Source organism: Nyctibius grandis, chromosome 25, assembly GCF_013368605.1.
Source record: "Nyctibius grandis isolate bNycGra1 chromosome 25, bNycGra1.pri, whole genome shotgun sequence".
Classification (NCBI taxonomy): domain Eukaryota; kingdom Metazoa; phylum Chordata; class Aves; order Nyctibiiformes; family Nyctibiidae; genus Nyctibius; species Nyctibius grandis.
Window position 1 is genome coordinate 1,011,043 of NC_090682.1, and position 12,539 is coordinate 1,023,581.

General features: G+C 49.2%; 1 protein-coding gene across 1 annotated transcript in view; it reads right to left on the bottom strand.

The window, feature by feature from the left end:
* The window catches only part of KIRREL3 (kirre like nephrin family adhesion molecule 3), a 110,353-nt gene that overhangs the window by 78,566 nt on the left and 19,248 nt on the right, over positions 1-12,539 (bottom strand). The window contains exons 3-4 of the mRNA XM_068418138.1: positions 5,378-5,527; positions 2,841-2,990 (exon numbers count right to left, since the gene is read on the bottom strand). Of these exons, the coding sequence (XP_068274239.1) occupies positions 2,841-2,990; positions 5,378-5,527 (300 nt within the window). The remainder of the gene's footprint in view (positions 1-2,840; positions 2,991-5,377; positions 5,528-12,539) is intronic.

Here is a 12,539-nt window from a genome sequence, read left to right on the forward strand (position 1 = left end):
GTAGACTGCACTAAGGTCTCCTCTGAGCCTCCTCTTCTCCAGGCTAAACACCCCCAGCTCCCTCAGCCGTTCCTCGTAGGTCAGACCCTCCAGACCCTTCACCAGCTTGGTCGCCCTCCTCTGGACTCGCTCCAACACCTCAACATCTTTTTTGAAGTGCAGGGCCAGTATCTCCCAATTCCCATCTCATTAGCTTTATCCTTCGCTGCCTTCCCTGCTGGGGCAGACGTCCCTAGGAGAGAGAGCAGCCGCTCCTGCCCTGGACAATTTGGGTAACGGTAGGAGGGAAGGTGAGGAAGACCTGGAGAAGGGGGGTCCTTCAGCTTTGGGATGGGTTAGCCGGGTTCCCGAGCAATATTTGTCCGTGAGACTCTACAAATAAAAAGACTCCCTGATGCTGATGACACTAATAGGCTCATCTGTTTGTTTGGACTTCCAAGGCTAGGGAATGATCTTGTTCCACTACATTTAACCATGTAGATTTGAAAACAATGTGACAAAACCTTAAATATTTAATTAAAATATGGTGTAGCTCTGCATCCCAGCTGGGAAGTGGAGGCATCAGCCCCGTAAAGCTGTTGTCAGACATGAATGACAGCAGCTGGGAACTGAACTGGGAGGTGTTAGGAGATCTCTTGATCTCAAGGAAGCGGAAAAGCTGGCAAGGATGGACAAGGCAGCACCAAGTCACGCAAAAAAAACCAGGCAAGGTATTTTCCAGAGACAAGGTTGGGTGTGATAGAGCAGGATGGGGTTCCCCAGAACTGCCCCCAACACCCCCAGCTGGCTGACGAGCCCCTCGAGTCGTTGGCAAACCCAGCAGCAGACAATGGGCTCCCCTAAGGTACAGTGAACTCAGCTCAACACACCGCATGCTGTAATCAGCTGTCCGGAGCCAGCGCTCGCTCTTAACACCTGGGGTGCTGGAGGCATTTACTCTTAATGCATCATTTTTATCCCCCTCCTTCGGGCTGGCGAAAACACGGACCGCAGACCACCCACAGCAATGTACACCGGTGCGGCAGGACACACCATTGTACCGCAGAGGTACCCGAGGGCGATCTGCTGACCACTAACGCCCTTCCAGCCCCTTTCCGAGGCTGTGGATGATCACTTGTACAGAATCACAGAATCAATCAGGTTGGAAGAGACCTCTGGGATCATCGAGTCCAACCATGGCCCTGACACCACCATGTCAGCTAGACCATGGCACTAAGTGCCATGTCCAGGCTTTTCTTAAACCCCTCCAGAGATGGTGACTCCACCACCTCCCCAGGCAGCCCCTTCCAATGGCTAATGACCCTTTCTGAGAAGAAATGCTTCCTAATGTCCAACTTGAACCTCCCCTGGTGAAGCTTGAGGCTGTGTCCTCTTGCACCTCTCCCAACCAGCCTTAAACTTCCCCAGAACATCTGCATAAATACATCTAAAGCCAAAGACGCGCTACCGACGGCTTGCAAAGCCCCATTTTCTTATCGATCGCGCTGAAGTTGAATGCACCATCACTTTAATTTTCTTGAAAGGAAAACACGCCGCAAATATAAGTTGCTGAACATCTGAGGTAAATGTACCAATTAGCAACTACCATGTATATTCACATAAACATTAACTACCATCTATTCAACGCGTTCCATAACCCCAAAGATAGTAACGATTTCCTTTTGATCCGTAAAAACATCTCTCCGCTCAATCAACGCTTCGCAGTAGCTCTGAGCTCTGACATACGCCCGTGCGCCCTGGGACTAAATTAGTTTTGAAATCTTTAGCTCTAATTAAATAACATTATTTCTTTTGTCTGGCTCCGGCAACGTATTTTGCCTTCACAACACCAGGAGGGAGCCCAAGCGAAGGAGGGGCGCGCAGACTCCGATAAGGCGCATCTTGAACTAGAGCTAGTACCTTAATTCACTTTTTTTTTTGGCTGCTTAAGACTAATTAGCATCAATCTGACTAAAAGCACTAAAACTCTTGGTTTGGATCTTTTTTAAAGAAGATTTTTCCCTAAAAATTAGCCAGGAAAAAAAAACACAAACACGGAAAAACCAAATCCAAACTTCAATTTGAACAAACTGAAATATGTAAATAGTTTCACTGTGGGGATTGAATAATCAAGATGCATCTGGGAGCAATACAGACTAGTTTTTGTCCAAGCTTTTCCAGAAAAATACCATTTTCATTAACTTCTCTGAAGCCACATCCATTCTGGGAAGTCTCATGATGCAGCCTGCCTTCTCCCAGCGCTCCCCATAAGCACCCCCAACCGCTTTGCCAACCTGCCGACAAAGCCCTTCCCCTTTGCCACCTCCCATCCAAAAATGGTCTTTACAAGACGTTGGGAGCCACCTCCTGTTTGCAAACCCATGCAACATCCTCCTGTGGTGCTGATGGGAAAGATCAATTACCAAGAAATGCATGATGATAACACATATGTATGAGAAGAGGTAGTATGAAGATAGTATGAAAACCAGCCTTGCTCAAGTGGTAGAGTCCTGGTCCTGCCACATAACAACACTGCAGCAAGGGTAACTCATGGCACTGACACTCTTCATATCCTTAAATTTATGTGCATCCACTCATGAATTAGCACGTATATTTGTAGAGCTGAAGTACCAAACCTGTTGTGCCTGCGTTACTCATCCCAGCATCACTGTACTCCCTCAAGAGCTCCCCTTGCTACCATTCTCAGGATCAAGATCCACCCTCATCGCTCTCACGATGGATTCATTTCCAGTCCTCTTGATTTAGCAACAAAACATTTTATCAAAAAGCCACTCACTGCAACCACGAGACAAAAGAAACCCCACAAATAACCTCCAACGTGATGAGGAGATGGGACTTACCGAGAACAGTCAGCCGGGCAGGTCTGGATCGGATGGCCGCTTGAATGGCCTGACATTCGTAGACAGCGTCATCTTGGAGATCAGCTCTCAGGATTTTCAAGTGATGCTCTCCAGACAGATGGTCTCCTACGACCAGATAGCGTGGATAACCTGTGGAACGCAAAGCACGAGTCAGGAGGCAGCTGAACCAACGAGCCCAAGGATGAAGAGTATATGGCATGGGTCCAGAGCCCCAGCTGCCCCACAGCAAATGCCCAGGAGCCAGGCAGCTCCTTCCTCGCCTTGGAAGAGAGGAAAGAGGGAGAGACACCTTCCAAATTCGGGCAAGAGACTGCAGGTCTTGCCCTAAGAGCTCCAAAAAGAAGTGCAGATGAAAGAGCATTAACTGAAATCCCTAGGGAAAGGGATGAGCCCTTCCACCAGGAAACCCACCACCTCCTCCGAGACCTGTCACGGGATTTCCTTAACTCCTGAAGTCAGCTGTGCACGTGCTCATTGTGAGACAAGCAGCCCTGAGGAGAAGGACTCGGGGGTGATGGGTGACGAGAAGCTCACCATGAGCCGGCAATGTGCGCTCGCAGCCCAGAAAGCCAACCATGTCCTGGGCTGCATCCCCAGCAGCGTGGCCAGCAGGGCGAGGGAGGGGATTCTGTCCCTCTGCTCTGCTCTCCTGAGACCCCCCCTGCAGTGCTGCGTCCAGCTCTGGGGGCACCAACAGAAGAAGGACACGGAGCTGTTGGAGCGAGTCCAGAGGAGGCCACGAAGATGCTCAGAGGGCTGGAGCCCCTCTGCTCTGGAGACAGGCTGAGAGAGCTGGGGCTGTTCAGCCTGGAGAAGAGAAGGCTCTGGGGAGACCTTCTAGCACCTTCCAGTGCCTGAAGGGGCTACAGGAAATCTGGAGAGGGACTTTTTACAAGGGCATAGAGTGACAGGACGAGGGGGAATTGTTTTAAACTGAAAGAGGGGAGATTTAGATGGGTTCTTAGGAGGGAATTCTTTGCTGTGAGGGTGGTGAGACCCTGGCCCATGTTGCCCAGAGAAGCTGTGGCTGCCCCCTCCCTGGCAGCGTTCAAGGCCAGGTTGGATGGGGCTTGGAGCAGCCTGGTCTGGTGGAAGGTGTCCCTGCCTGTGGCCAGGGGGGTTGGAACTGGATGGTCTTTAAGGTCCCTTCCAACCCAAACCAGTCTGTGATTGTATGATTCTAAACCCTGCAACTCTTCCACTATTAGGTCTGCGTAAGGGTTGGGCAGGGGTCTGCGGGGGTCCCACCAGCCCTGATCAGCCCGCCCTGCGTCTGGAGCCATCTGAAGCACCGCGGGAGGAAGGCTGCCATCCCCCCATCCTGGTGATTAATGCGCTGCGTAACGCAGGCAGCCTGGCACGCTCTCGCCTTTTTGTTGTTTCGCGAGCTATCAACAGCAGGATTTGCTCTCCTGAACCGCGAGAAATACAAATGATGGGTTTGTTTGTATTTAGCTAATTAGATGACTGGCTGAGCTGGTATCGTGCGAGCTGGCAGTTCCTCTTGCTTAAAGCAGCCCCAGCTCCGTTAATTGTGGAAGTCATTCACGTAAGCTACATACTTCGGTGGAGCTGTTGGTACCCATTCGTGTTGTAAGGTCTCCTATGGCAAGCTCAGCTCTCTAATATATGTAAAAGTTGGGGCAGAGAGCTCTGAAAAACAGTTGAAGTGGGGACTGCTCACTCAGACGAGTCTGAGAAATGAGTAATTCTATGAGAATAATATTAATTATTAATAGCAATTATAAAAAATAGAGATTAAGGAAAACCAGGCATTGCACTTTAGAGAAGAGGAGGGTCCCCAGAGACCAAGAAACACGAATCTTCCCCTGGTTTCTCAATGCTGCTGCTTGACTTGGAGCAAAACCCTCTCAGGTCTCCTGCGCTCTGCAGAAGTCGAGCAGTGACAACGTCACACGTGTACAACCTCTGCAGTGCTCAGGGGGGACAAGGCTGCAGCTCCTGGAAGGGCTCGGTGCCCTCCCAGATTTCTGGCTTTCAAGCCAACGCTCTCCCTTAGTCCTGTGAAATATTTCACTAAAAAATTAGTATTTTCTAGCAAAATATATAGAATAAACTGTATGACTTCTCCAGTATTGTTGCAGAGTCTTCACCAGCTGCAATAAACCCTCGATCACAATATGTGCGTGGGATTAAGTAACGAGAAGTCTGGGGAATTTTATTACCAAACTGAAGTACAGCTTAAGGAAGCCACGAGCACTTGAGGGCTGCACTGGATTGCAACAAACACGTTTACCCAAAGCAAAGAGAGATTTTCTCTTTTTTTTTTGAGAATGTCAAAACAGGCACTTTCAAACATTTACAAAACATTTCAGCCTGTGGTTGGAAACGTGACATTTGTTTCCAAAAGTCACCCCAAAACGTTTGAGCTGGCTGGAAGGTTTTGTAGTTGAAATGAAAACACTTGTTATTCTCCAAATCAATATTGTGGCTGCACCTGTGCTGTGGGGCAGGGAGAGTTTTCCTTGCTTAGGTAGGGGAGGATCACGACTTACTTGAGAGATCCCGTCCGACACCGAGGGCGAGCCCGTCTTTGATCCACAGCACGATGCCATTGTACTCGGGGATGGCACACAGCAGCGTCACGGGCTGCCCGGCGATCACCACCTGGTCCTGGGGCTGCTGCGTGAAGGAGGACGCTTGGCCTGGAAGGGGGAGAGAGCGAGACGAGGCTGTCAGTTCTCCGGCGGTTTTCAACGCGATGCAGCACCATGGGATGCAACAGCCCGAGATGCTCCAGCCACAGCACAACCCGAGGCTGAATTCTGTAGCTCTTAATTATGGGATGACTGGTCCTCTGCTTCTGAGTTTCACTCCCACCTCACGTGCTCTCTGAAATCAGGATGTGCAGTTAAGAACCTGCTACAAAACACGCATGAAAATAACCAACTGCTGCTCTTTTCTCCAAAGTGTAACCTACTGGTCTTTACTGGGAGCTTCACACACATCTGGGGATGAACCAGCAACAGCCCCAGTTCAGCGCTGCCTTTCGCCAAAGTTTCATCGTCAAGCCCTCCAACCCTAATTAGCCAAGCTCTTAAGCATGACACCGACCACCTTGGTTGACACAGGCGGACCAAGCGCGGTGGTTTATCATCTCTCTCCTCGCCCTTCCCCACCCTGAATGCTGCAATAACAATTCAAAGCCCTCGGCTCATCTCCTGCCACGGCAAGATGTCTCACACCTCAGGTGCGAGGTGAGACTTCTCCTTTCCAACACAAAAGACTCTGATGCAGCAAAACCTCTTTCACATCAGGGTTTGCTAAGCGCTGGCAGGATGTTTTATTTTCACTCTTTGAAATACATCCTCATTTTTTGGCTTTGAAATGATTGAAAAACGTTCAAAGTGTTAATTCCTTCTGTTTTTTTTTTTTCTTTATAAAAACAAAGGTTTTCAGTCATCTGGGGTGCCCATACAGCACATCCCCATCGTTCAACAGAGATGGGGGCACATGGCAGCACGGTGCCAGCTCACTCCCCTTCTTTTTTGTAAAGAAAATACTAAAAACAAGAACAAACACTGACAAAGTGTTGGAGCGAGTCCAGAGGAGGGCGAGCAAGCTGGTGAAGGGTCTGGAGGGTCTGACCTACGAGGAATGGCTGAGGGAGATGGGGGTGTTTAGCCTGGAGAAGAGGAGGCTCAGAGGTGACCTTCGTGCAGTCTACAACTACCTGAAGGGAGGTTGTAGTGAAGTGGGAGTAGGCCTCTTCTCCCGGGCAGCTAGCGATAGGACAAGAGGACACAGCCACAAGCTTCGCCAGGGGAGGATCAGGTTGGACATTAGGAAGCATTTCTTCTCAGCAAGGGTCATTAGCCATTGGAAGGGGCTGCCAAGGGAGGTGGTGGAGTCCCCATCTCTGGAGGGGTTTAAGAAAAGCCTGGACATGGCACTTAGCGCCATGGTCTAGTTGACATGGTGGTGTCAGGGCAATGGTTGGACTCGATGATCCCAGAGGGCTCTTCCAACCTGGTTGATTCTGTGATTCTGTAAACCAATTATACCTCTGGGATACCTTAGAGCGGCTCCTTGTGCTACAAGCCAGCACGTGTACGTGGTGCCACAGCCTAATGCTGGAAGGTCCTAAATGTAAAGCCATTTCAGGGTGATGTGCTGATCTCTGGCCACCTCGGGAGCGTGGTCCTTTCTGTCAGTTATTTGTAGAGCATCTGAACAACGCTAGTGCTTTGCCAGCTCTTAAAAGCCTTGATCTGACTCTGGATATAGGAGAGATCTGAGAAGAGAGAAGCTGGGAGAAAGGCAAAGCGACTGGATTGCGACTCGCTGTGTTACCTGAGGGGTTTTAAAGATCAGGAGCCTCGCTGAGCGTGAATTATGCCCCGTGACAGGCCCACATTTCAAAGCCCGCACCCCTCAGCTGAATGTCAGCTCAATACCCAGCATCGCACCGGGCTGAAGAAAAAGTTTCTCTTTAAAATCAATTTGTTAAACCAGGACAGTCTCCACGTGAACCACCCTAAATCAATTCAATCCTAATTTACATTAACTCAATTTAATCATTGACTGATGATTAATCCTAACCCAAGGTTAAGCGTGACACAAGTTCTTGCAACTAAACTTGTTTCCAAGTGAGTTCTTGGGCCTTGGCTACAGGGCAAAGCTACAAAGCTCAATCATTTTCTAACTCAGGCAGTTAAACCAACGTGTGAACGCTTATATTTCAATTTAATTTATTGCAGCTTAACTGAAACTTGCTCTTAGCCAGCTAAAGACGCACAGGGAAGAGCAGAACTATCCTTTCTCCTGGTTTATGTACAGCAGGTTAAAATTTTTGCAAATCTGAGATGCGCCTCGAGCACCATATTCACAGGTATTTAGAGGTTCTGCCTCTCCCAGCACCCACATATTTGCAAGGAAATCTGATTTTCATCCCAGGTGCTCCAAAAGGCCGCGGTGGTGGCTCTGGGTGCAACAGGTCAGGTTCATCCCAGAGGAGATTCCAGCTCTTTCTGCTGGAAGAAACTCGCTGGAAGTCCCAGTGGCCTCCGATACCAGCAGAAACTCTTGTTATTCTGAATTAAGATTGAGAAATTTGATTTAATAAGGAATAGTAATCAGCTATTTAATTCAGACTCATAAAGGATAACAGCATAATACAGAAAAGTGAGGATAAGAGAGAAAATTAGGGAAGGAAGCAGAAAAAAAGTGAGCATTTTGCTTTGTTGGTGTTGTTTTTATATATATATATGGTTTGTTTTTTTTTCTGCCCACTAACTATGTTTTCACGGCTCACTCTGTAATCTTGACAATTCTTAAGGCAAGCGGGGCCAGCGCCGGAACGCGGCAATAACGCGACGAGATTGTTTTATCGGCGAGAATTATCAGGTTGTCAGCTGGGAGCTGCGAGAGTCGTAATGAGAAAGCAGAAGCACAAAGTGGTGTCCGTGCCCTCTGAAAATGTCCATTAAGCACTAAATGACCATTCATTTGGTAATTGCTGGTGGAAACAAAGCCCTTTTTAGGGTTGGGTTGGTTTTTTTTGTTGTTTCTTGATTTGTTTTAGAGAGCAGCTGATGGCCATGGAAAATCAGAGCAGAAACATGGCATATGTCTCCTGTCTTTTCCTTCCCTCTGTTTGTTCAGTGTGAAAAAATGTCACTTGAAACCATTTTTTTTTTGGTCCAAGGCTCCAACTCAGCTACAAACAGCTCAGTCGCAGGAGAGAGATGGGGGTAAAGACCTGGCCCAGTCCCTGCTCCACGGCAGGATCATCTCTCCCTAAATCAGATAAAAAAGAAGAAAAAAAAAAAAAGTAGTGAAGGCAGAGCTCAACTAGCTTTCAAATCAGCTTAAAGTCTGATTACTGGGTTTAACTGGGTTTGGAAGATCAGAGGCCCGTCCACGTTACTGCTTTCAGCTGTCTTATGTCTTAATGTCAAAGGAAGAAGTGATTTGCAGAAAAGTTTTAAGGGAGATAAGACAGAAAAGAACTGAAAACGGGGAGATTGGGAGAGCGTGATTTACAAATGCAGGCTGAGCTGTTTCAGCTACAAGAAAATGGGCTGAAACATGTCAGTTGGGTACTTTTCCCGTGAACGTTTACAATGTTTTTAGAAAATGGTGCTTTGGTTTCAAATCAGGGTGGTTTGACTCCGAGGACAAAACAAAACAAGCACTTAAATGATCACACAAGATGCTGTCGGTCAACCAGAAGCTTCCCATTCTCTCCCCTTCCACTAAACAGGGTATTAGCCAAAAACAAAATCCGGTTTTAACTATAACCTGGCTTCCCAAATCCAAATCCTTGCAGAGATTGGAGTTCAGACCACATGAACGCAACCAAGAGTCCAGGTAAGGTACCCACACCAGCCACCAGCCATCCACCATCTCCCTCTCACCCTCCTGCCGCACGAAGGGAACCCACGTTCTGGTTTTGGGAATCACAGAACAGTTTTGGTTGAAAGGACCTTTAAGATCATCGAGTCCAACCGTTAACCCAGCACTGCCAAGGCCACCACTAACCCATGTCCCTCAGCACCACATCTACACGGCTTTTAAATCCTTCCAGGGATGGGGACTCCACCACTGCCCTGGGCAGCCTGTGCCAGTGCTTGACAACCCTTTCGGGGAAGAAATTGTCCCTGATCTCCAATCTAAACCTCCCTTGGCACAACTTGAGGCCGTTTCCTCTCGTCCTATCACTTGTTACCTGGGAGAAGAGACCGACCCCCACCTCGCTACACCCTCCTTTCAGGTACTTGTAGAAGCGCTCCTCTGCCCTGTGGCAGCAATCCCAAACACACCAAGGAGATGCAGCAATGTCTACAAGTCCTCCCCAACCCAAATACCGTCCTCTTTTCCTTCCACACCCTGTTTTTCCTCTTTTCAAGCATAAAGACCTGGCACACTTTCAAAGAAAGAACGAACCCAATTGACGCTTGGCTTCCTGCAAGCGTCGCTGGGAGCCGCTCGGCACCGACTCTGCCACCCCGAGAGCATCCACGTCCACCTGCTATTGTAGATGGGGGCTTTGGTGTCAGAGGAGGTGCGAGAGGCTCTTGATCTCAGAGCCTTATCTTCTCCTGGTTGCTGGGGCTTTGCTTCGCTCCCTGAGGAGCTATTTACGCTGCCAGACGACCGCGCGACCTGTTTTCTGGCCCGGCGATCTCCTGCCTTGCTGGAGGAAGTCTCTAGAAAACAAAAGCTGGGGGCACTTCTCACAGCTAGCGAAATCCTAAATGGCAGGAACAAAAATGGGAGAACAAAGGACCCCCCGTGAACGGCGAGCAGGCAATAACGCTAACCCTGCTTTCAAAAAATTACAGGCAGGATCCTTATGAAGTTGCAAGCACGTCATAAAAGCGTAAAGAAAAGAGGGGAAAAAAAAAAAAAAGAGAGAATCACTTCAGAACTCTTTGTATTTCCTTAATGGATTTTGCACCTGTGGCTCCTGTTTTTCAGTGTTTCTCTGTAATGTTGCCTTGTTCTGTCAAACAAAGGCTGAGACTCTGCTATGTTTGTGACTTCCAAGGGAAATCACGCCGCCAGCGCCGAAGCATCCCTTTTCAGAGAAGTCCCAACACCCACACATGGTGAGAAGGACCAAAAATCCCATTTTACAACCCAGAAAACAGAGGGAGGCACCTACACGCCGACACTACCAAGGTCACGCAGGGCGTCTGCGACACAGCAGGACCTTGAAGCTCCTTCCACGGCCAAAGCCTGAATGGGCAACGGGCTTTCTAAGCTCTCTGAAGACTGAAATCTGTTTGCACGACTTCTTGTTTGAATTATTTCAGCTCACAGCCTCCTGTGTAAAAAACAGCCTGCCTGCAGACAACTTGCTGCAAGAAGAGACAACCGGCAACAGCAGATAGTTAAATTTTCATTACCCAGGAGAAGGGACTTGCAGAGGGAACAATGACTCATTAGAAATAGAGACACTGTGGCTCCTTTTATGTAAGTAGAGCTTTGAGTTGCCATTGTGTTTTGAAAAGAATTAGTCCTTTTTGTTGAGGAGAGGACAGAAGTGGCAAAGGAGGACTGTGAAGCTCCTTGTAAAAATATTACTGTTGGGAAATGAAAGGGACGGTGATTAAGAGCGGTGGGACGCTTTCCTCGTCCCTAAAAGCAGAGAGCTAACCCGACTCGGAGCCGGCGTGACGCGTGGTAGGAGGATGATCGAGGGGCTGCTGCGTGATATTGTTCTGGGCCCCTCACTACAAGGAGGACATTGACGTGATGGAGCAAGTCCAAAGCAGGGCAACAAAGCTGGTGAAGGGTCTGGAGCACAAGTCTTATGAGGAGCGGCTGAGGGACGTGAGGGTGTTTAGTTTGCAGAAGAGGAGGCTGAGGGGAGACCTTATCACCCTCTACAACTGCCTGATAGGAGGGTGGGGTGAGGTGGGAGTCGGTCTCTTCTCCCAGGTGACAAGTGATAGGACGAGAGGGAACGGCCTCAAGTTATGCCAGGGGAGGTTCAGGCTGGATCTTAGGAAGAATTTCCTCACTGAAGGAGCCATTAGGCATTGGAAAAGGCTGCCCAGAGAGGTGGTGGAGTCACCATCCCTGGAGGTGTTCAAAAAACGTCTAGATGTGGAGCTTCAGGACATGGTTTAGTGGGCATGGTGGCTTTGGGTCGATGGTTGGACTTGATGATCTTTTAGGTCATTTCCAACCTTAACAATTCTATGATTCTATTCTATAACCTAAGCCTACGCACCACCCTAGAAGGGTCCCCTCTTCAGACCAAGCCACCACCAAGAGCCCTGACGTAAAGTCATGGCATTTCAGCCCAGCTCAGGGTTGGCTGGACGCCTGGAGATGGAGCCATCTCTTGACCATGGAGCGGACTGGGAAGGGAGGATAGAGATGGCTGCGTGCCCACGCTTTCCTGACAGACGAGGGCTTGTCTCTGCACCACCCCACGCAGCTTCTGCCATCGATCCTGTGACAAACAGGCTGGTTCTCAGCGCTCATTCAAATGGATCCCCTCCTCCGAGCCAAGGACAATGAGCCCATCGCACTTGAAAACACCTGCCCACATTGATTTTTCTAGATGACGAGGAAAAGCAAGCAGACAAAAGCGTTACATTATTTACAAAGCTCTCTGGAATTGTCAGTCACGGGGAAGCAAACAGGGAGAGCAGGGAAGAGCCGTGTGGGTGGCACAGCCGCTTATTACCTGCTTGCCTGCCCCCAGTCACCTCTGTGGTGAGAGATGCCACCCAGCCCAGCCTTGAGATCATGGACAAGCTCTGGCTGAGCACAGCACCCGTGGAGCAGAAAGGAAAGGGACAGCCAAGCGTCCCCACGGGCACAGCAAGAACAAAGGCAAGCTTTTCTTGCACCTTCAGAAGAGCGAAAAACCCGTGGCTCCCCAGACAGGAGCAGATGAACTGCACCAGCGATGCTGTCCGGAGTAAGGAGACATGGAGCAGCATCCCCAAGGAAGGGTCACAGAATCAAACAGAATCACAGAATCAATCAGGTTGGAAGAGCCCTCTGGGATCATCAAGTCCAACCATTGCCCTGACACCACCATGGCAACTAGACCATGGCACTAAGTGCCATGTCCAGGCTTTTCTTAAACACCTCCAGAGATGGTGACTCCACCACCTTCCTGGGCAGCCCCTTCCAATGGCTAATGACCCTTGCTGAGAAGAAATGCTTCCTAATGTCCAACCTGAACCTCCC